At 37.0% G+C, this 24,742-nt stretch overlaps 2 protein-coding genes across 2 annotated transcripts in view; both read right to left on the bottom strand.

Annotated features, from left to right (window-relative positions):
• Nucleotides 1-11,319, bottom strand: part of LOC107753842 (carcinoembryonic antigen-related cell adhesion molecule 8-like) — a 16,146-nt gene extending 4,827 nt beyond the window's left edge. The window contains exons 1-8 of the mRNA XM_016570109.1: nucleotides 11,220-11,319; nucleotides 10,967-11,020; nucleotides 10,224-10,508; nucleotides 9,188-9,469; nucleotides 7,585-7,854; nucleotides 3,737-4,015; nucleotides 2,786-3,040; nucleotides 1,569-1,689 (exon numbers count right to left, since the gene is read on the bottom strand). Coding sequence (XP_016425595.1) covers nucleotides 1,569-1,689; nucleotides 2,786-3,040; nucleotides 3,737-4,015; nucleotides 7,585-7,854; nucleotides 9,188-9,469; nucleotides 10,224-10,508; nucleotides 10,967-11,020; nucleotides 11,220-11,268 — 1,595 coding nt within the window. The 5' untranslated portion in view covers nucleotides 11,269-11,319. The remainder of the gene's footprint in view (nucleotides 1-1,568; nucleotides 1,690-2,785; nucleotides 3,041-3,736; nucleotides 4,016-7,584; nucleotides 7,855-9,187; nucleotides 9,470-10,223; nucleotides 10,509-10,966; nucleotides 11,021-11,219) is intronic.
• A 5,528-nt stretch (nucleotides 11,320-16,847) lies between these two features.
• The window catches only part of LOC107754066 (glutamate receptor ionotropic, kainate 5-like), an 87,199-nt gene continuing 79,304 nt past the window's right edge, over nucleotides 16,848-24,742 (bottom strand). The window contains exons 19-21 of the mRNA XM_016570386.1: nucleotides 21,749-21,877; nucleotides 19,243-19,409; nucleotides 16,848-18,034 (exon numbers count right to left, since the gene is read on the bottom strand). Of these exons, the coding sequence (XP_016425872.1) occupies nucleotides 17,423-18,034; nucleotides 19,243-19,409; nucleotides 21,749-21,877 (908 nt within the window). The 3' untranslated portion in view covers nucleotides 16,848-17,422. The remainder of the gene's footprint in view (nucleotides 18,035-19,242; nucleotides 19,410-21,748; nucleotides 21,878-24,742) is intronic.

Here is a 24,742-nt window from a genome sequence, read left to right as displayed (position 1 = left end):
CAGTTGAACCCCTGATGTCACATGGATTATTTTATCGATCTCCTTGCTACGTTTCTGGACGTTGATCGTTGTAGTACCCTTGCTGTCTATGGGAGGGTCAGAGAGCTGTCAGAATGCATCAAAAATATCTTAATTTGTGTTCCGAAGATGAACGGAGTCTTGCGGGTTTGGAACGACATGAGGGTGAGTAATTAATGACAGAATTTTTGGGTGAACTATCCCTTTAAATTGATCAAAAGTAACTGTAAAGATATTTATAATGTTACAAAAGACTTATATTTTTTAGAAATGCTGTTCTTTTGAACATTCTATTCATCAGAACCCTGAAAAAAAATGTATCATGGTAAAGAATTTTTTCTTATGCAGCAAATTAGCATATTAAAATGATTTCTGAAAGATTGTGTGACACTGAAGACTGGAGTAATGATGCTGAAAAATGTATCACAGGAATACATTACATTTTAAAATATATGTGACCCTGGAGCACAAAACCAGTCTTAAGTCGCTGGGGTATATTTTTAGCAATAGCCAAAAATGGGTCAATATTATTTTTCTTTTATGCCAAAAATCATTAGGATATTAAGTAAAGATCATGTTCCATGAAGATATTTTGCAAATTTCCTACTGTAAATATATCAAAACTTCATTTCTGATTAGTAATATGCATTGCTAAGAACTTCATTTGGACAACTTTAAAGGCGATTTTCTCAATATTTAGATTTTTTTGCACCCTCAGATTCCAGATTTTCAAATAGTTGTATCTCAGCCAAATATTGTCCTATCGAAAGCTTATTTATTCAGCTTTCAGATGACGTATAAATCTCAATTTCGAAAAATTGACCCTTATGATTGGTTTTGTGGTCCTGGGTCACATATTCAAATAGAAAACTGCTATTTTAAATTGCAATAATATTTCACAATTTTGCTATTTTTACTGTATTTTTCATCTAATAAATGCATCCTTGATGAGCAAAACAAAAATTCTAAACAAAATTCTTACATACCACAGACAAGACTGAACAATATTGCCACATTATTAGCGCTGTATCGTCACACTGACACCACTATAAAAGACTGGAGTTACGAAAGAACAATAATCCAGTGTTTCCTGAATAACTGACTTCATTTCGTTTTAAACTGCCCCTTTGGCAAATCAAAGTGACTGGAATGGAATCAGGAAGTGGCAGAACGCGTCTTATCCTCTCTGACAACTATATCTTACAACACATGTGGGCTGTCTGAAGGTTTGCTGATTGACATAGTCATGTATCATGTTACTGAAACCACCCCCGTATCCTGTGAGGTCAGAATGCTAAGTGGTGAAGTCATTTGCATGTACAATCCAGAACTGTCATTGCCTAATGATTAGGTTTAAACATCTGAGGATGCAAACAATGAGAAGAATGGGACAGGGGTGACATAGAGAGCAAAGATCTACAAGCTGACTGACAGCTTTTAAAGTTTAATTTTTGATTACCATTCAAAATAATTTCAATTTAAACCTATATTTATATGCACTGGATTTGCTGAATGTGACGAGAGGGAAGAGGAATGAATTTTAGACTTACTCTGAGCTTGATTTTTTCTTGCGCTTTATAATACAAGCAAGGATGACCACGGCCACAAGCACACCAATTACAATCCCAGCAATCGCTCCACCAGATAGGCCCTCATCTACCGCACCGACCTCTGCAAAACAGGAGGAGTTTAGATTATTATAGACCAAACACACACACACACATGCTACAAAAACAAATGAAAACCACATTCTGTATATAAACATACATTTAGGGCCAAAAACTAACAGTCTGCTACACCTGCCAATGGTTTAGCACATGACTTGAGAAAATTAACCTGCCATCAATATGTTTTACCAGCCATGTAACTGTATGTGCATTATTTCATTAAAAAACAGTTAGAAAACATATCTAATTGCAGTTTTTATTTTATTACTATTATTAATAATAATTTAAAAATTAAAAGAATTAAATCAATAAAAAATATCACTTTATTATTATTATTTTACATAACTGTACAATTTGGCTTATATTATATGTGACCCTGCTTTCAATTTCGAAAAATTGACCCTTATGACTGGTTTTGTGGTCCAGGGTCACATATAATGTAAAGTAGCTAATATGAATGGCTGATGAGTTTTTCATTTGGCCAGAAAGCAGGATGTTTGATCACTGATTTAATGCCCTTGTTATTTTATTTAGTAACAAATTAAAAAATTATTGAAATTAAATGAACATTTTACTTAATATTCACTAAATAAAATGGTTCATTTTGGCATTGAAATAATCATAGACTTTTGCATGAATCTGTTAATCTGGCACATTATAAGCTAATATTGTCAAAATGGACAATTAATCGGTTTGGCTGACAATATATCGGTCTAACTCTAGATATTAATTACCTCCCAAAATTGGCATCAATCAGTAGACACACTTAGCGGCTTATGCCAACAATGTAAAAATCCCTAAACACTGGAAAATATTACTTATATAATATTAGAATAATATTACATTAACAATTTATAATATCATATAATCAAATTATTATAATATAATGTAAATTAACGTGAAACATAAATATTAACTTATTATTTAATAAATCAGTCTTGCCAATATATCAGTATTCAATTTGACAGTATTTGAATTACAACTCAAAATTGGCATTAATCGGCATAATGGCCTATACCGATAATCTTAAAATGCCAAGATGTGGATTTTAGGTTTTGTGAGCTGAGAATGGGAATGAATCCTTGAACTGCCACATTTACCTGTGACTGCAAGTTTGTGAGTCGCTGAGTTCATCATTCTCGTGATGGGGTTGAATGCCTCGCAGGTGTACAGGCCACTGTCCGTGACCATGGCCTTCTCAATTGTAATGACTGCATGGCTGAAGTTCATCGCTGTACCGTTGAGTTTCCATGAGTATGTACTCGGAGGAACAGACTCTGCAGAGCAGGTTAATTTGACAAGTTCTTCAAACTTCACCGCTCTCTTCCCATCAACCTTCCCGTTCACTGGACCATCTGTGGGACATCAGAGAGACTGGCTCAGTTAAGGAGGTCACATTTACATCAGAGTAATGCAAACAAACAGTCGGTAGCAACACAAGCAGAAAGGAAACCACCACCATTTGCAAACATGACAGGCTAATGTTTAGACAAGACAACAAAAGAGAAGTGATACAGGAATCAACCATGTCCTAAGCAGCCACCACACATGTCTCTGTCCTCCAAAGTGGAACACTGCCCAAAGTGATGAAATCTCAGCCAATCAGAATGCTTAATTTTCAGCAATTAATATATAACAGGTGGATTTATGATCAATGAGATTTCAGTGATACAATGGGGAAAAAAATAGATATTATATTAATTAATCGTGAATCTTGTAATCGTGTAATAATAAATATCTAAAATTCAAATAAATTATTCATTTAATTTAAAATGTATAATACATTTTTAATAAATAAAAAATGTATTAATAAAATTAAATATATAAATAATGTATACAATACAATATATAAATTTAAACCTTTTAAAAATCACGTCTGGTTGAGTCACAGTGAAGGTTAACAATTATTACGTAAAGCCCCTATGTTAATTGTTGCATTCAATTCAACACACCAATTCATGTACGAATAGATTTACTGTATGAACGATCATAGTGAAGAGCAGATCACACAAACAGTATTACAATGAAACTATCCTCTCTTGGATACTTACAGTTGATCACCATCTTATAGGTGCTTTCGTCTTTGTTGACTTTGTTCTTCAGCTGGCACTTGTAGTCGCCCGCATCCTCTCTAACAACTTTAACGATGGTCAGACTTTTCTTGTCGGCTGAGAGAATGACACGGTCGCCAGGAGTCAGAGGTTTGCTGTCCTTCAGCCATTCCACGCTTTCGGCTTTTCCAGTGGCTGCCGAGCAGGTGATGTTGACCGTGCTGTTGCCAGCGATGAGAAGTGATGAGGAGCTGGAGATATTTGTTCCAGATAAGGCCTCTAGCAGAACAGAATAGATGAAGACAAAAAAATAAGTGATGCTTTCAGATTATGGACCCTCAACGTTAGCAGGAGAGAATAAAGTTTGAAAAGTTCTTTCGCTCACCAAAGCTGCATTTATTTAATTAAAAATGCAGTATAAATAGTAATATTGTGAAATATTATTACAATTTAAAACAACAGTTTGCTCTTTGAATATATTTTAAAATGTAATTTATTCCTGTGATGCAAAGCTGAATTTTCAGCATCATTACTCCAGTCTTCAGCGTCACATGATCCTTCAGAAATCATTCTAATATGCTGAGTCGCCGCTCAAGAAACATTTCTGATTATTATCAATGTCGAAAACAGTTGTGCTGTTTCATATTTTTGTGAAAACCTTTTTTTTTTTTGATCTGTCGATGAATAGAAAGTTCAAAAGAACAGCATTTTTTTTGAAACAATCTTTTTTTGTCACTTTTGATACATTTCATGCTGAATAAAAGTATCAACTTCTTTCAAAAAAGAAAAAAAAAAAAATCATACTGACCGCAAGCTTTAGAATGGTAATGTAAACAGCACATAAAAACAGATTAAACTCAGATTGGTAACTTTCTGTCTAAGTGTGTGATTCTTGCCTAGAAAAAGATGCAAAGACAATCCTGGCCGGGATTTCTAAATTACCTTTGTTTTCCCATTCTTTTCATACCTGCTGAAGTTAATGACTGACAAGTAGTTTGACCAATAGTGGGGCGTATGAGAAGGCAGGATCTACAGAGAATGGTCAAAGCAATGCAAATACATGTACACATAATGTATAAGGACTTTAGAGAGCACATCAATTAGAAAAAGCCAAACCCGGACATTTTAGGCAATTTGGACATCCGGCCAGGACATGCCTAGGAAAAACAGGACATATGGTCACCCTATGAGATAACCTCTCAACAGCTTCATTCACCACAGCATTTACAGTACTTTTTGACCATGTTTGTTCAGACATCATTACTGTGGAATGTACCAGTCTGATTCAGACACATTGCATTGACCAAATACCTGCAACTCTACCGTTCAGCACACATTGTCTTCCTCCTCACTGCCTGTGTTTTTAGTTTCGTGTAAGACGCATGCAAACAGCTGCAAATTAACTCTCTTAATTCATCTAGAAAAACTTTCGAGACATGCATTTGTAACCCAAGAGAGTTCTTCATATTAGATCTCATGAAATCTGTTTTGCATGAACGGTTTGCATTAAAATTTTATACAAAATCAATGAGACAAAAACGCATTACGGTTACAATTTTAAGATGAACCCTGCCCTGACAGATCACTCCTGTATTCTGCAAGTGAAACCTTACCCAAGCGGTACCTGCCCAAAACGTATGTGACGTCAGACAGTTTGTATTCTGCTTTCTTTAGAGTGTAGGTTTCACACACGTGGAAACACCTCAGGGGAAGACACAGTTCTTTACAAAAGCCACAGAGCCTGAGACCACAGGTTCAGAAGCCGTGTAAAGTCAATCTGCCCTCAATCAAAGAAAGCAGAACATTCCTGAAACTTCCACCCACTAACGTGAGCCGAGGCAGACCTCAGAGTAAAGCAGACGAACAGGTTCATCTTTTAAAAGCACTTGTAAGCCAGGAAGCCATTTTGAATAATGACAAATAGACAGACAAAAAGCCATTGCTTGGTGATATTAAAAAGTATAGTTCACCCACAAACGAAAATTCTGTCAATGTCATTCCAACCTTGTATGACTTTCTATTTTTCAGTGTAACATCAAAGCACAAATTCTGAAGAGCAACCAGCGGAATTTATTTTATTTTTTTTTTACATGCAATTACAGTTAATGGGGGTCTGAAGCTTTCAAGCTATTCAAATGGTGAAAATGCATCTTGATCTTGATTGATTAATAAATTGAAAAGGACTATTGAACATATTAAGAAGAGCTGAGGAAGATGTCAAGATTTTTTGTGAGTCTCAGCTTAAATTTCTGTCTGTTCCTCATTTAAAGTTATCGTAGGATTTCGGAAGATTTGGAATATAGTGCATGACGAGTCTTATTTTTATGCTGTCTTTGTGTCCTTTTTGAAGTTTCAAAGCCTCAGTTCCCACTCGTTGTAATTGCATTGGAGAAGTGCAACCAGCAGCAATTCAACTTTTGTGTTCCAGGGAAGAAAGTCATGCGGGACTGGAATGACACGAGTACTTAATGAATAAGAATGACCATTTCAAAGTAAACTAACCCTTCATCATTTAACAGAGATCTCAAATCTCATTTCAGTTTAGTTTCCATTGTCCTTTCAAGGCAAATATACTTGTTCCTCTTCCAGAGTACTTCAATTTTTTTAATCCTTATCTCACTTCTTGGCAATGAAGCCACCGTGGTAAAGCATGTCTATCTCTGTTCTGCCCCACTGCTAATCAAAAGATTTCAACGGATGTATTTGCTAACTTACACTCTTAAAAACAATGGTGGTTCTATGCAGCCTCTTAACAAGAACTATTTTTCACTAGATTGTTCTTTAGAGAATAAATAGAGTTATATTTTATATAAATATGGATTAAAACTATGTAAATTCAACTACAAATTATGTAAAAGGACATAATGTACTGTTTTTGTAACTGAACCTCCCAATGTGTCTCATAGCCACTTGGTTGGCCACAAATTAGCGAACTAGCAATGAGAGTTAGTAAGGCTACGTTCACACTGTCAGTTTTTAGGATTGACAACCGCATTTTCTTTACAGGTGTGAGTCTCGAAATGTCCCGTTCACACAGCAGCTTACAGTTGTGTTTAGAATACTGTCTGTATGAATGTGCAACGGGAGTCAAGCCCGTATTCCTTACTAGTAACCATAGCGACAGTGACCAAAGTAAATTCAAAGATGACGACGTGTATAAAACTGAAAGTCGTATCACTTTCTGACACGACAAGAGTCCAATCGAGCTGCGAGTTCTTTCGTCAAATCTTCATTAACCAACAGCAGCTTTTAAATTTTGGCGGGGAATGGGCCATTTGAATCGCGCACAGAACACAAAACTGACGGGAGCGGCGGCTACGGTGGAAAACTGACGGGATCCTAAAAAAGGTTAAGATGACACGCAGCTCATTTCTCCATCACTGTAAGTTACCGAAAACACACATGAAAACACGTAACACACGGTAGACGCGCTTTTGTGCGGCAGAGTGGCTCTCTCTCACACTGTATGACGTGACAGACAACTAGTTTTCCAGTCCGGTTCCGTTCACCCAGCGCGAGTGTTCAGAGAATGCGGTTGTGAGTCCTGAAAATGTTACAAAAATGTGAGGGGTGTACTCAATTCTGTGAGATACTGTATATTATGAACAGTAATTTCCTAAAAAAAAATGTTTATCATCATCAACTTATCATTGTCAATGTGATTTGAGAATAAAAAATAAAAAAACATTCTCATTGGTTCTTATTGGAACATATTTTTAATAGTGGACTGTATGCATTTGCATTTACTCAAACTGCTGTAATAGTAGTACTAGAGAAACAATGCACGATTGATGCAACTTCCGTTTGTATTCAAAGCATCTCTACATGACTTCAGGCTTCTGACTTACCCAGAACAGACACCACAGCAACCAGCGATGGAACGTAGCGGTTGGTCTTCGCATTGTAGGCCACACAGCTATAGTTTCCACTGTTTGTTTCATCTACATTGGTGAGGGTAATGCTGGCCGTGGTCTTCTGAGGCATCTCCTCCCCATTAAGCATCCACTGGAGCTGAGCGGGAGGGTCAGACTGGGCTGAGCATGCAAGTGTTAAGTTAGAGCCTTTCTTAAGAAATGAATCTGTTGGAGTCTGTGTCATGACGACTTTCTCTGGGCCATCTAGATAAAGGAAAAAAATAAGATGAAAATGCTGATGAAAAAGAGGCACAAGTAAAGCTTCATAAAGTACTTGCAAGGCAGCTATGTTTTAGAGATTTTAGATAAATCCCAATACATTTTATAAGGAAATACAATTCTAGTTGTTGAATATACGTTTTTACTAGAAGAAAAAAACATCAGTTACATTTCACATCCTCCATTTTTTTTAGGATAGTGTAAATGTTATCTTTAAATCAGGAGGATGTATTTTGAGTATCAGGATGTGGTTACAGTTCAAATTTAAGCCTATGAATCTTACTGCAACTCAAAAATATTTTTAGAAAGCATTGATAGTCTAAGACTCAAGAGATTCCGCTGCAATGCCTTTACTTCATGACCAAACCATGCACTTCAAAGAGATTTGATCTGGATCTGTTTAGAATGTAAATTCACACATCCACAAACAAACACTATTTTAAAACATTCATCCTCTTCCTGCTGTTCACAAGCTCATTCACAACCATATTTTATCTAAGCTCAGCCTGCATTTTTTCCTGCACCTGCAACAGAACCTGTCTGAACTAGAAAGTCTCTTCTGATCTCTGCTGTCATGTGTGCTTTCTAGTGCACACCATCTGCAGAGACAAAGACTGGAGACAGTAAAAACAAAAGACAACCTTAACTTATCTGCACCAGTACTGCTCAAATCATAGAGTGTATTAGTAAGTTTTACTGCAAGTGTTTGTATGGCAGACATGTGTGAATTTATGTGTGAAGACACAATCAGCTTTGTTGTAAAATCAGGGTCATTATGTAACACATTTCCATTATTATTGTCTTAATAAAATAGTTCAGCCAAAAAAATTAAGTTGTGGCATATTTACACAATAATACAAAAAAAGTGCCAAAGACCTTCGGAACAGACCGAAATGTCATTAGCTTTTAATTGATAATCTTCCCCTATGCTAAATCTTACATTTATCCCATATTCGTGCCAAAAAATGGTACATTGTGTTCATGCTACTTCACATGCCACTCCGGAGTAACCTGGACAAAAACTAGGTACAAACAAGAGGATTTTCAATTAAAAACAACTAAAATTGTGAACTGTTTCTCACACAGTGCTATAGAATGGCTTCTAAACGCTTGTAATATAGTGCAGAAGTTGTATGCACCACTTATGGTGCAATTTTTCATGGAAAAGTATTGCGTAAACATAAAAGATTACATCATATGGGCTTGGAACGACATAAGGGTGAGTAATCAATGACAACTTTTTTGCTGAACTATTCCTTTAAAGGCATTTGTGTATATGTCTCAGACTAAGCGTGTGTGGGTGTGATCAGGTACGTACAGCTCACAGTGAGATTGAAGGGAGCGCTCCTCCCTGACTCCAGTGCATTCTCTGCAATGCAGACGATGGGTCCTCGCAGATCTGTACGGCGAACTTCAGCAATATTTAGCACATTGCCAACTGTGTTTAGCTGTACATGCGTGCCATCCACCACCAAAGTGTCTGATCCGTTCATCCACTTGTATGTGAAGGAGCCTTTGGCAGAGCAGGTAAGAACCACGGTGCTGTTGAACTCTACAGCTTCAGGTACATTCGATGAAATCTTAACGTCCGTTACGGGTTCTGGAGAAAAGAGAAGAAAACCATGGATTGTGTCCATTCAGAAACATCTTTGCTCTTTCTTAGACTTTCCAAAGGAATGAAACCTTAGAGAAACATTGAGGTTAAGTGCCTTGCTCAAGGCCATAATAGTGACAGGTCACGACTTGCTTCTTGGGCGATCCAACCAACAACCTTTGGATAACCAACCCTGAGATTTGACAACATACATCTTTCATCAAGAAAGCCTCCTAGACAGATCTAAAGTCTGTCAACGCTTGATCTCAAGTCACTGAATGAATGTCTTTAAAATGAATCATGCTGCAATCATAAGTTTAAATCAAGTCATAAAATGAGTCATCACTACTATCCACTAGGGCTGATTCAATCATACCATTCATTGTTCTCAAAAACCAAATGCAAATTCCATATTATCTGAAATTAACCCAATGCTTGGCTGCGAGATTAACCGTTTTTCTTATTCGGTGCAACGTTTTGAGACTTTAGTCTTTGCAACTTCAGGGATCTTATCTATGCACAATTAGCTTGTAACACTCCAAAGAGAAAGGAAAACTTGAAATCGCATCATATGACCCCTTTAAAGAACTGCTGTGAAGTTCACATTTAGTGTTCAATTGATGCTTTTAACAAATTTGTGCGGGACTTGAACCTTCAACCCTTTATTCATCAGCTCAGACATTCAACCACTAGGCTTCACCACCCAAGTGTCTAATCTCTCACTGTATACCTTTGATTGCACTGGATAGTCAATACTTACCAAGAACCTCAAGGTCTATCTGTCCAGACAGTTGCTTTCCCATGAGAGTGACTACAGTGAGAGTATATTCCCCTCCATCCTCCTTCACCAGCGGCCCGAGCTGAAGCTCACACGTCGTCTTATTGTAGATGATTCTGCTGGCGTATTTCTCATCAATGTTTTCGGTGTTTGATGATGGAATGCTTGTGATTATTGGTGCAATTACTTGACCTTTGTTGAAATTCCATGTTACGGTTAGAAAATCCTGTGTTGAGGTGATTGTTGTCTTGAAGGTCACATGTTTACCTGGTCAATGAGGTAAAGAGAAATCTAGATAAATCTAGACAAATCTAAACACCTTTGCTAAGTTCTTAGAAAGTATTTAATGAATAGTTTTTTTACATTTTTTAATAATATTTGGATATAATGAACCAATGGTGGTGCAACCATCTATTGAAAATATACTCGAATACTATTCTTGCACCTTGAATATGTGAGTACACAACAACAGGCTTTCTTGTCACATGACAACAAAATGGCTTGGGTTATGCCACACTGAATTTGATTTGGCAGACATTTTTTAAGTAATAATAATAACCAAAATAAATTCCTAAAATAAATCATACATTGTGGCAAACTTCTAAACTACAAAATTACTGAAAGCACTTCTTTTCCATACATTTCAACATTAATAAATATCAAAATTATTTAAAAATAGATAACAAAAACGCACCGACCCATAGATAAACCATAGAACGACTCACCGATAACGCCGTTCGTTTTGTCGCTGAGAAGCGGACTGCCCTCGGAACAGCATCCTATAAGAAGAATGGTTTTCAGTCAGGACACTTAAGGATAAAAATAAAACTACACATTACACATTATGTCCTGGTGTAGGCTACTGTTTAAAATCTTTAAATGAAATTTAGATACGTTTTAATTTTGGAAATTTAAAAATAAATGTCTAAATGTGCTAAGTGACATTTTTATCTTTTTAAATTTTTGTTTTTAACTTACCGAGAACGGCCAAAATGAGCAAAGCCAGCCAAAAGTTACAGAAATCCATATGGAGAGATGTGAGTCCCTGGAAGACAGACAGGAATGTGAGACGGTGTGAACTCTCTGTAAGAACTTGAGAAAGCTACCGCGACACACCCAACCAGTTTATCTGAAACCCCGCCCCGTTCAACCTGTAGGCTACTCTTCTGATGTCATCTTTTACTGTGCTTCATTAATGGGAAACATTGCCCCCTAGTATTCGTCATTGGCATTTTTTCCCTCACCACATAAAAGCACACAGCATATTGCCTATTTGCATAGAATACTGAATCAGTGAAAGTAAACAAACTGTTTTATTTATCAAGTAAAATCAGCATTAAATACAAAAGCATGCACAAGATCAGGCTAACATGTTAACATTGAAATATGTGCACGTAAAAAACGTAAAAATAAATAATCACATTTTTTATAATACATAGGCCTGCAAATATAAATAAAATTAATAATAATATATCGAAGATAAACGTAAAATATACCAATAAATGTGAATACAATTATTATAAATAAAAAACATATATAAAACATAAATAATAAAACATATAAACACACACGCATATATATATATATATATATATACATACAGGTGCATCTCAATAAATTAGAATGTCGTGGAAAAGTTCATTTATTATATATATATATATATATATATAATAGATAAATAACCTGCTATTCATACCCCTTGTTAGGAATCATTGCATCAGGTAACTTAAAACATTTAACTGCTACAATATATAATGTGGGGATGAGGATTTGTATTTCTGGCTTCTACTGACTCCTAGTGTCTAAATGAGACGCTTCATGCTTGAACATGGGAGTAGCAGAAAAAGGAACAGCCAAAAATTCGGTTAGGGTGTTATTAATAATTGGCAATAGTGATCTGATCGCAAAAAGAATGATTATAAACAGAACAGTGATTATATTTCTTTTTCTCCATCACATGCAGTGTCTTAGATCAACATATTTATATCTGTTCTCTCTTACTTTACCACCATGGCATCATAAGAGAAAGTGACAGCTCTTTTGTTTTACCTATAGTCGTCTCTTTGAACATGCTCTCCGAGATACTGATAAATAGTATTTTGGGACTTGAAATTAAAATGTCTTAGTCTTTGGTAGGAACATTTAAGGATTCATCTGTGAATTTTGCATTCGGCCACCTGTCACATGCTGCGGTTCTTCCTCATCCATCCCGCAGTCAAAGGACACGCAGCTGCGCTTGTGTGGTTCTGCAAGAGAACACTTACAGAGACAGATGCCTGTGAAATACACGGCCGTCTGTGAAGCTTTACAGGTGTTTATACTTATAACAGCGATCCCCTGGAGAGCTGAATGACAGTGGAACAACACTGCTGGCTGTCGGTCTGCTCAAGAGTGAGCTGAAACTGAATAAATCCATAAAGAAGTGACTGTAACTGATTATGAAGCATTTTAAAATGTAATATAATTAATTACAAGTACTTCATTTTTGGAATCCAGATTACATATACTCAGTTACTGTTTAAGGGATAGTGTAAGGAATATAATGCAATGCCATGATTTTGGGACAATTCATGGGAAATGTTTTGTACATGTCTCAAGAATCACTGTTTTGACTTTGCTATGCATCAATGGTCATTATTTCCAATTTTCCAATTTTAAATGAATCAGGATTCAAACAAGCAGAAAATCCTAACAGTACCTACTGTTAAAAATAGAATATCATATTCACAAAAGTCAAATATAAATGTCAGAAAATAATCAGTTTTTCATCACTTTTGTGAAGTACATCAGGGACACCATGCATTTATATATTTGCAGGGGGGACTAGTGACAGTCCTGGCTCATTTGGTGTCCAAAACGAGATACAACATGGCTAAACAGGGGAAAACGCTCTTTAACGATTGTAAGATTTCCAATGAGAAAATGTACCTGAGTCAAACCCCAACTTTAGCTTATTGTTGCATTTTGTAATTAAACAGAGGCTGAAATTGTCCATAACTAAACAAAATAATTTTCCCTGTCCCATAAAAAAAAGACAAACATTTTAAATCTGTCATCTGTGGAAGTAGCAAACTCAGTTAGACTGACCAAATTGAGACATCACATGCAAATGAATGATTTGTGCCACTGCTTTTCAGACAAAAACTTTTTACCTCTAAAAATGTGCGCATTTTATTTTATTCATTTATTTTGGAATTTAATTAATTAATTTAATTTAATTCATCCACTTGACTATAATGTCAGGGAGCACACAAGGGGCATGACACATTTGAGGTTAATTATTTTAAATGCATCTCTCTCTGTAATGTTCTGACCCTTTCACTAGGACTAGAAGACATTGTTTATAAATAGATTTTCATTTTGTCCTATTCTGTATTTTCTTTTAAGCCAATGTTGCTCATTTCACTTGAACTCACAGTCTGTGCTTCTTCCCATCTTCTCTCAGATCTTCTTTATGCACCAAGAACTTGTAACACTCCAAAGAGAAAGGAAAAAATGAAATTGCATCATATGACCCCTTTAAATGCATCTCTCTCTGTAATGTTCTGACCCTTTCACTAGGACTAGAAGACATTGTTTATAAATAGATTTTCATTTTGTCCTATTCTGTATTTTCCTTTAAGCCAATGTTGCTCATTTCACTTGAACTCACAGTCTGTGCTTCTTCCCATCTTCTCTAATTTTGCTGCCCTAACTTTACCCCAGACACCCAGAAAATCACATAAAACACTGCACCAGCCTGAGAACATCTCAATGAAGCCACTATCCGCGGGTAATGCTTCTGTCAACCACTGGAAGGCAGTTTTGTACAGATTATTTCACCCTGTTTTCTCTGTTGCATGTAAAAGCACAAAAAGCAGGACATCTGCTCTGTTTAGTCATCTTCAGGGGCGGACTTACCCATTAGGCAAAGGTCAGCGACCGCCGTGGGCCCTCAAAAGCCAAGGGCCCCCTAAAATGCTTTTCATACACCAGATGCGCATTAAGCGCGGACACGCAAACGGTTGCTGTTTTCGGTGTTTATTACCACGACAACCGTCTGTGTATCCACATTGAACCTGCTTCTTGTGTATCAACAGTGGGTATTTTATGTTTATTGTTTTAAATGCCGCTTATTCATGAAAAGGAGCCAAATAATTTTTTTGGTTGATAAGCCTATAATCCTTAGGTGTGTAAATGCATTCTTTCCTTTTCATTCTTTTTTTTTTTCAGCTTCATTTAAATTTGTAGTTAAAATAACAAATTAAATGTATTTTATATTTTTTCAATCTCAATGAAGCCACTATCCGCGGGTAATGCTTCTGTCAACCACTGGAAGGCAGTTTTGTACAGATTATTTCACCCTGTTTTCTCTGTTGCATGTAAAAGCACAAAAAGCAGGACATCTGCTCTGTTTAGTCATCTTCAGGGGCGGACTTACCCATTAGGCAAAGGTCAGCGACCGCCGTGGGCCCTCAAAAGCCAAGGGCCCCCTAAAATGCTTTTCATACACCAGATGCGCATTAAGCGCGGACACGCAAACGGTTGCTGTTTTCGGTGTTTATTACCACGACAACCGTCTGTGTATCCACATTGAACCTGCTTCTTGTGTATCAACAGTGGGTATTTTATGTTTATTGTTTTAAATGCCGCTTATTCATGAAAAGGAGCCAAATAATTTTTTTGGTTGATAAGCCTATAATCCTTAGGTGTGTAAATGCATTCTTTCCTTTTCATTCTTTTTTTTTTCAGCTTCATTTAAATTTGTAGTTAAAATAACTAAAATTAAATGTATTTTATATTTTTTCACACTTTTCTCATTCTCACTAATTCAAGTTTTTATATGAATGAATCGCCTGCCTTCAGAAAAGTTTTCATGGTATTTTCATTTTATCTGATAAAGTAGCTTATGAGCGCAGCGCTGTTTACCGCTATATTTCTGATGTTCCAAAAGCGCCTCCTACTGGCAGAGAATGAATGTGCATTTTCAATAATCCCATCTGCAGTTTTGGTTCAGACCAATGCGAAAATCCACCCACATAACCCTGTTTTAAATAAATATAATAATTTATACTTCTGACTCTTTAAAAAAAAATGGTTTAAAGGCTCAATTGTGAGGTTTATCATTTTATAATTTACTTTGTTTTTGTGAAAACCTGTATCTCAACTGTAAATCAATTGCTATTTATTGGTCTACAACATGAAAGAAAGCGATTCTAAGAGGTACATGAAAAAAGTAGAAACACTGGACACAAATATGGGGCACCATTGAGCATCAGCAAGCATCACAACAACAAAAAACAACAACCTCAAAGTTGATCAGGTCCCATTCCTATATTTTGCCTGGGGCCCCCAATTCACTAAATTCGCCCCTGGTCATCTTATCATATCCCTTTGGCTGCCCTTATGTAATTCATAACCAAATGTCAGATTTCCTTGAGAATATGTGTGGGAATGATTTAATATCATCTTTCCTGTTGAATTCTCCTGTTGAATAGGTTGATGACATTTAGCTACTGCATATATTTGGTTAAATAACGTGTGAAATGTAGTGTGACTCACCTGTGCTGACGTCCTTCTAAGAATGCTAAAACATTTAATTGTTAAACATAATGGATACATCGATTCCGGACAACATGCAAAGAGATTAGCTGTAGCATTCAACACAACAATTGTGTCCTAACCAGGCGTGACGCAAGCAATTTGTCCATCCACAATGAAAGTGAAAACGCTGCACAACCTCATACAAACACGGGCAATTAGAACATGTTTATCATTTAAGCTGCATTCAAGTCATGTAAACATCTCAGTAAACACACTAGCGACTGCCCGTGCACAAGCTGCCATGAAAGCAGAAAGAGAAATAAAATAAAAATAAAAGTCGTATTTGTAAGGTAACTCTCAGGAGCTATTAAAACAATTTCTATAATATTGTACAATTAAATATTTGCGGTTTATGCTGTATATTTTATCTATACTGTATCTAATTTGAAGAGGAAAATGAGGTTTTACACCAAATACACAAAATAATGTTCTTTTTAGCAGCATCATATGACCCCTTTTAACAGTTGGTGTTTAAAGGGTTAGTTCCCCCAAAAAGGAAAATTCTGTCGTTAATTACTCACCCTTTTTATTCCACATTTTCGTCTCTACTGCGTCACTTGTGGATGCGCGTTCACGACAGTATCATGACGCGAGCATGTCATGGTGTTTGTAACTTTACAGTTGAACCACTGATGTCACACGGACTACTTTGCAGATCATCTTGGTACTTTTCTGGACCTTGAGCGTGGTAGTTACCTTGCTGTCTATGGGAGGGTCAGAGAGACCTCAGATTTCATCAAAAATATCTTAAATTGTGTTGCGAAGATGAACGAAGGTCTTACGGGTTTCGAACAACACAAGGGTGAGTAATTAATGACAGAATTTTCATTTTGGGGTGAACTAACCCTTTAAGACAGAAGATGAGAGACTGAAACCAGGTGAGTAATCTTAGAGGTTGAAGAAGAGGAAAACCAATTCCTGACCACAAAACTTACAAAAATCTATATACTTTGTCCTCAGAGAAATTAACAAGAGGGAAAAAACAAATATTGTATTTTTTTTTTAAAAAGAACTGAAAGAATGAAACCAAAGAAGAAGCTAGAAAGGAAAACAAGCAAGAGACATTCAGGAATAAAAATGAATTGTAACCCTCCCCAACTTATTTAAAGAATGAAGAAATAAAATAAAATGAATTTGCACCAAAGTCATTTCAGTTCAATGTGCACACGTTTTAGGTACAGACTCCATCGTCCTCTCACAGGAGCGCAGTCCCCCATCACAAAGCATGAAGAAGATCCACACTTCTTTGCAAAACTAACAGCTGTCCTCATAGTTTTCCTCCACCTTTCCCTTTATGACATGTTGCATAGCATACTTTCACAGGATATGCATTACATAGTCTCAACAGCATGCCAAACCTCACTGGCTTTCTGAGCGCTGCCGCAAGACGTGGTGTTAAAACCAGACACTTGGACAGCAAGCGGTTGGCTGAATCATCTTTCTCTCACTCAGTGTAATTTTGCATTCAAAAATGGCCTTTATTTGCAGTATCCCAGAGGTCACTTTGACTGGAGGCGTGGGCAGAGTCTTTCCGTCTGTCCTCCAGCACTCATTTACATTAAATTATTGTCCCGACAAAAGTTTCCTTACTCTCGGTCTCAGTCCTGCTTGCAGAGGAGATCGGTAGAGGGAGTTTTAGTGGGCGGCAGCGGCCTTGGAGGGGGCGTGGGTTTGGCCCTGCGTGGGCTGCCCGAGCCTCCTTCCTCGCTGTCAGTGTTTGTATTGGAGGCAGAGAGGGGTGGCGGTGGCAAACGTGGGAGAGAGGACGTGGCGGAGGCCAGTGGCGAGATGCGTGAGCAAGATGGCGTGGAGCGAAGGCTCTGGATCCGCCGGCACTCCTGGCACACCCGCACGTGTGTGCAGCCACGGGGCGCCGCCGTGGGGACCAGAGCGGGTGCGCTACTGGGGACACTGGCGCTGAGAGGATCCTCCAGCAGTCGCTGAGGGCCTGGGCCCATTTCCGCAGCGCCCCCACCAGGTCCCGGTCCTGCTGCGGCGCCAGTTAATGGTCCTGTCCCGCTGTAGAGTTTGCCGTTGCTGAGACGCATCTCCCGCACAAGGCGCATTTGACGGGGAGCTCCTAAAGGGAGACGGGCCGGGGGCCGGAGGATGCCCTGGGACGAGAGGGGTCGCCGGCGCCGCATACGAGTGTTCTTTTTACAGGAGATAACGTTTCTGAATTCAGTCATCATTTCCTGACATACTGACACCTTAGTGAGGATCAAAGAGGAAGAGAGAGGAAAGAGATTCAGGAAGGAAATATATATGGAGAAAAGACAAAAAGTGAAAACAGAACATAATTTATCTAATGTGGGCATCACTATTTGTATCTCATAATGAAAGTTAGGGCAGTGGTTCTCAACCTTTTTCCACTTCAAGACCCTGCACTGCACACAACAATATTTGAAGGCCCAATAACTTGTACAGCTGCTCGTTATTTACTTGATAACGATTTGTAAATAAATAAAATATTTTGAGCTTGGCATCAGTAGAAAAACGTATAGTCATAAAATATATTAAAATACCCATGGAATTATAAGGTTAATAATTTACATGACTTCCAGTTCTATATTAAAATTAGGTTACATCATATTTCCTGGTATTTCAACGCAAAAAAATTAATCCTGGTTCTTCAAAGAGGGGGTGAATTGAAATAAGAAATATCTTGAGTTTTAGTTGTTTCAGCTTATTTTAATGCTTTTTTATGTCTTATTATAAATCATTTTAAGTAATCTTGAGGCCTCCTTGGAAGTTTGCTGAGGCCCCATAGTGGGCCCCGGTTCCCTGGTTGAGAACCACTTACTTAGGGGTTTATCTACCTAGCAGACTAATAAATGGGTGAAAAAATCCCATAAATTTAAATGTATGCATTTGGTAGAAGACTTTATCCAAAGCGACTTACAATGCATTCAAGATATACAGTATATAATATCAGTAAATGTGCTTGCTGTTGCTAATGGCATGCTTTGCCACTTGATATACAGAAAAATCTGCATTGAATAAAGTTTGCAAAGTAGAGTCTTCCGTACAAAAACAACTAAGTCTTTATTTTTTCCATTTGTCTAATTGCATGAGCAAGCATTTTCTTTAGAAAAAAAAAAAGAATCATTTCCTTTTTCTTTCTCAATTTCAGTCTTGAAAATTTTTAATTTTCCATTTAATTAAATGAACATACTAAAATGGTTTATAATAGCATTCGTGCATACTCCAAACAACTTTTTTATCAAACGCAACATATATGCAGCACACAATGCATATACATTTGATAATTTCAGGGAATCGAACCCATGACCTTGTTGCTGCTTAAAGCCATGTACACTGTTTGAGCTGCAAAAATACGAGCGGTAAACTGTGTGAAAGCTATGGAACAGTTACATCACAAACACAGACGGCGTAACTGGGTGGCGTTGTGACCTACTCGTGAGTGTCTGTGGTTTCGGACGGGGCAGGAGTGAAGGCGTACCTCATCTTTCTCGGCCGAGCGGCGCGTGGACCACACAAACTCCATAACGGCTACAAAAACAGCTATTATGAGCCCACATATCAGCACAACAAATATCCCGCCGATATTCTCCATACCTAGACCTGAAGGAAAAACACAGAAATGTGAGCAACACACAGAAACGTCCTTCCACACACACACACACTGTGGATCTGATTAGAGATCTGCATTCCTGCAGGTTTCCAGAGGGATCCTATTAAAATATATTTCAGAAATGTAGGTGGGTGTAGGCGGTATTCCTTAGAGTTATCAGCGGAAGCATGAAGCCAGGCGGTTTGATAAGTACAATTTTTAATTTCTCTTTATAAATAAATAAATAAATAATGTCTGAAATGATATTTTTCTATGAATTTATTAAAATAATAACAATAATAATAATAATGAGGGAACGGAACCTAAAATGTGCAGGACTGTGTGGGAAGAATGTCAGAAGCCACTGTGAGTATAAAAGGAAGGAGAAATATCTTAAAAAAAAAAAAAAAAGAAGAAGAAATGTATTTCTATTACCATGAACTTGTTTGAATTTGCACAGTAATCAACTTCTATTCCGTGTTGGGTCACCATTAAAATTGAACTCCTGAAGCAACAACAGCTGAGAACAGACAGGGATTTTCGGCTTTCAACTAAAGTGGTTTAGTTGCCATTGATACAATTACAAAGAAACACCAACTAAAAACTTTGTTTGAGCAAGAATAAGTGCACAGAATAACTCTGGGTTTAGCAGTACTGAATCACAAAAACAGAGCTCATATTATTTGACATTTTCTTGCAGACCTGTAAATAACCCTGAGAGACTGTAAATGTCACTTTCTGGTGAATATACAAGCTTTGCGAACCACACAAGAGAAATTACACACACAGGTGCACGTGTGTGTTCATGCCTGCGCACCAAATAGCTACCATTTTCCCTCCAATCCCCCTGGGCCTGCATGAGTCTACAACATACAGAATGCAAATATCACCAGACCACACAAATAAACACTCACAGAGTTAGCAGAACTGTGAAGCATCTGTTGTTTGAATCAGACGGATGTAGTACATCCTATATGCAACATTATAGCAATATAGAGAGCGACAGGAAATCAAACATCCACACTGCCAATATTAGTGTGATTTGAGGAAAACTCATTTTTTTATATTTCACACAAATAGCTGTTTATTTGAAGAGCAAGATACACTTAGGTAGGCTAGGGAAGGCTGTTGCAGGTAAACAAATCACACCATGCAAACACTACATTCAGAATTCTCACACTTTATGACCAATGAATTTCTATTATCCATGTTTGTTTCTAAAAATCATTTTGCTGACACTGCACTCACAAATAGTAATTTATAACCAAATAAATACTTTAGAAATGTCTGTATCTAGAAAGATTTTCTTGACATTTTATTAACTTTATTCATTTCTAGGACTTCACCAGGCCTGGAAATCACACTTGTGAAATTCTCTGATATTATCAGGATTTCCAGGACGATCTGAGGGAACCCTTGGGTATTCATACATATCCATCCCTAATCCAAAAATACAAGTATTGGTATACTTAGCCACAAAATTAGAAATTATTTAAGGCAAGACGCTTCAGGCAAAACCATTGTTTTTTCATGCACTGATCTATTTTGTGGTTTTGGGCTCTTTTGCTTCCATAACGCAACTTCTTCCAGATTAGTGGAAAGAAAACATCCTAAATGCACATTAAGTTTTTATTTTATGACATTTTATCTATTTGTGCTTGTAGATTTCAATTGCAATACATATCTGTAAAGGCTGTTTTCTCAAAATAAGTTTTTCTCATGCACTGAGCCAGAAATCGCCACTTCAACAGCGCTTACACACACCAACTTGATGCCTTATTTGCATTTTTTAAACATAATATTTATATATAAAACTTACAAAACAATTGTTTTAATGTACTGTAAACTGGCAAAAGCATGGCGATATCTAAGGAACCTTTGATTGCCTTACATTATTTTAAAGCTGTTTTCCTTACAAAGACATTCATCAGTTTTAGCATTCTTCTAATATTTTATGATAAAAGGGTGAAAAACTATAGGATAAAATGAATAGGATACATTTTTGTCCCTGTAAGAATAGCAAAACTTACTCATACTAATACACACACTACTCACTTCTTCTGTAGGTGAAGCTGGATCACGAATGATTCGCATAAACATAGACGCATTTAGGTAGATCGGGGGCGCATTCCATTCAAAAACAAACATAATCCACTGCGTCTTCAGCGGCTCAGATGAAACTTGTAAAAGTGCATGTAGCATCCTATGACCCCTTTAAGAATATATACATTCAGGGTCGTACCAGAACCCATAAGTTGAAGTGCCAGTACCGTTGGTATCAGGATGTTCAGTAACAGAACAGTATGTTATGTTCAGGTGCTAGTTAGTATAATAACAGTGCTTCACTCACCTTTGGCTCGATGGTCTTCTTCTTTAGGACACTTTCCGCCCTCCCACCATCGACGCTTTAGGACTTCTAATCTGTTGTTCTCTTGCAGCTGCAGTATGCCTAATGTGATCTCATCTCTGAATGGTGAACCTGCAAGAGAGAGAATGAAATTGGCTAGTTTAGCTGGTTAGTCAACTGGACTCCCAGGGTTACCAGCGGACAGGTGTCCAAAACCAATCTAAAACTTTGGCAAGGCTGGGAAACTAACTAACTACCTTATGATTAGTTACAGAGAGGATAAGCGATGCTATGTTAGTATTAGCACTGATACACAAAAAGTAAACAGTTTTTGGTCTTTTGGACACCTTTAGTGACAGGGACATTTATAGGAAATGAGCCAAACCAGTGTTGCCCTCATTAGCATTCTGGTTTAAAGTGTCAGAACACATACGCTAACTGCTAAGACATGACTGAGTATGTCTTAAGTCAACTAATGTTGTGCAAATTAGTTAAATTAGCCAGTGTCAGAATGAAAATGAATGTTATGATAGGTTAATTCCAAATTATTTGACTTGTTAGAATAACATCACCCTTCATTAAACATTACTGTATCACAGCTAATCATGTCACGCTAATAACGATGTGACGTGAAAGGATGTGCTCATCAAATTAAAAGATGTTAATTCAAATTAAACACTGCAGATATATTCACTGGAATGGATCAGCTGTCACTGAATGTTAGTTTATTTTTCATTCAAAGGCTGTGAAAGTGAAGTACCTTACATGTGCATGGTTTTGCACCCCAGTATAATAAGCACAAAACATTTATTTCATGTGTCAATATCACTTACATCAAGCCCTGTGTTTAAAGTTGCAATTTTCTCATGTCATGTAAGCTAAGAAATATGCAAGCTTTCAAAAACTCTTTGCTTTCTTACCAACCTCTTTAGAAAAAAATAAACCTGCCTGTGGCGTTGCTTCTTGCATGTTTTGCATTATTTTCAAAAGTGAGATGTCCAGTGAGGGGTGCTTAAAGCATGTTCAGTTTTATCCAAAATGTTTGCTGAAGCAACCATGCCATTTTAGCTTGCTTCTGCAAGTCTTTGAGCTGTTCTATTGCGACGTGTATCACAGGACTCGTACCCGAGTGCTCTGCATCGCTGAACCAGGTGAGCTAGCAAGCAAGTTTACATCAGAAAAGCCATATGAAGCTAATTATGTGATGCAAACTTCAAAATGTATTGGCTTACAAATCATGCAATATGGTAAACCTGTTTTGAGGTCAAAACATAATATTGTGCAAGGTTATTTTTAATTGATAATCTGCCCCTGTAATAGAAATTTGTGTGAAAAGAATAAAAATTGTTGGTGTTTTCCACCACTAGTGTTCATTTCAGCTGGAATCTGCAGTGGATTGTTATTTATAGGTATGTTTTTTTTTTTAGTAGGTAGAGGCACGTTTTTCCAATGAGCTTATGTCATTGCTAACCTTATTGTTTTGTATCTTATAAAATTGTTTGCAAATACCTATATTTGTTAACAAGAATAAAGCTGGAATTTAAAACAGCATGGTTTTGAAAGGTCACCAACTGGATATTGCATTGCTTGGTTGTAATTACATTCTAAGCTTGTTATCTCAGGTTATAAGGAATTTCTTTCACCTTCTAGTACTGACATTTTTTGATAAGTTTAAATATAAATAAATATATATATATTTTTAAATGACCCGACTGAACCTGACTATTCACCACAAAAGCACATACAGTACATTAAACATAAAGGTATTCACAAACAATTTTACTACCGTAATGTGATGTTTTTTTGACTGAAATAGAATAATAAGTTAATGCATAGGTACCTTTAACTAACAATGAAGAACTATCTATCTATCTATCTATCTATCTATCTACCTAGATTTAAGTATCTAATATAAACTAACATAAATTAAATTATCAATATATTTAAAATAATATTATACTACATCAATAAATGCTTTAAAATGTTTTTTCATAGTTTATGTAACTAGTCTTTAACAAATTGAACCTAATTGTGAGGTGTTACAGAAGGAAGACATTAGTATGGGTGTGAAAGAGTAATCAACTAACTAGTCACTTAAAAGGTCAACTTTGATTTCATGTTTTACAGTCTAAGCCAGTCTAAGGACTCAGTGGTGACACCATCTGCACTCGAGGTTGCTATGGAAGCAGATGGAGGGTGTCCATGGTGACCAGCTTCTTCATGAATGAGTGGATGAGAGAATTTTATCACTTGGCACCAGAACTTTGGAAGGCGACCTGAAGAGATTAGTTAGAACCGGGAGGAGGGAATGAATGTTTGAGCTCCTGGAAGACATTCTATGACCTGGAGATAGTCTTTGAAGACGGATGCTGCTCCTGGGTTCTCATTTCAAATCTAATTATGGGATCATGCGATTACAAGCGTATGGTGATATTTCGGAGGACAGTTTAGGCTAGTGGTCATGAGGTTGTTGGACTGATCTTCCTGGAGGACACAATATCAAAAACAGCAAGCAGCACAGGCAATTTCCTCACCGCATCTACTCACCTACTGTAGGTACAAGTTCCCCACTGATGTTTGTGAGTATTCAGAAGCATTCCTGCTTCATATGTCCTGTCTCTTACTCATACTCTCATAATCTTCTCTGCTAAAACAAGACTGTCCTCATTCCTTCTCCTTAACGTTTTGGAGCCATCATTTCTTTTTCAAGGGACCAAAAACCAACGTTTTTTTTTTTAATTCTTCATGCATCATGGGAGTCAGTGGCAGCCCATATAACTGTATTGGCACACTGGGAAGGTTCATAAGGGATGGTTCACCCAAAAATTAAAATTCGGCCATCATTTACTCACCCTCCACTTGTTCCAAACCTGTATGAGTTTCTTTCCTCTGCTGAACACAAGAGAAGATATTTTGAAGAATGGTTGGTGGTTGATGGTAATCACTGACTTCCATAGTTTTTTTTTTTTTTTTGTGCCATACTATGGAAGTCTGGCT

Source organism: Sinocyclocheilus rhinocerous, unplaced genomic scaffold, assembly GCF_001515625.1.
Source record: "Sinocyclocheilus rhinocerous isolate Xijiao unplaced genomic scaffold, SAMN03320098_v1.1 scaffold612, whole genome shotgun sequence".
Taxonomy (NCBI): Eukaryota; Metazoa; Chordata; class Actinopteri; order Cypriniformes; family Cyprinidae; genus Sinocyclocheilus; species Sinocyclocheilus rhinocerous.
Note: the sequence above shows the minus strand (reverse complement) of the source record. Positions and strands in the feature narration are given on the sequence as shown.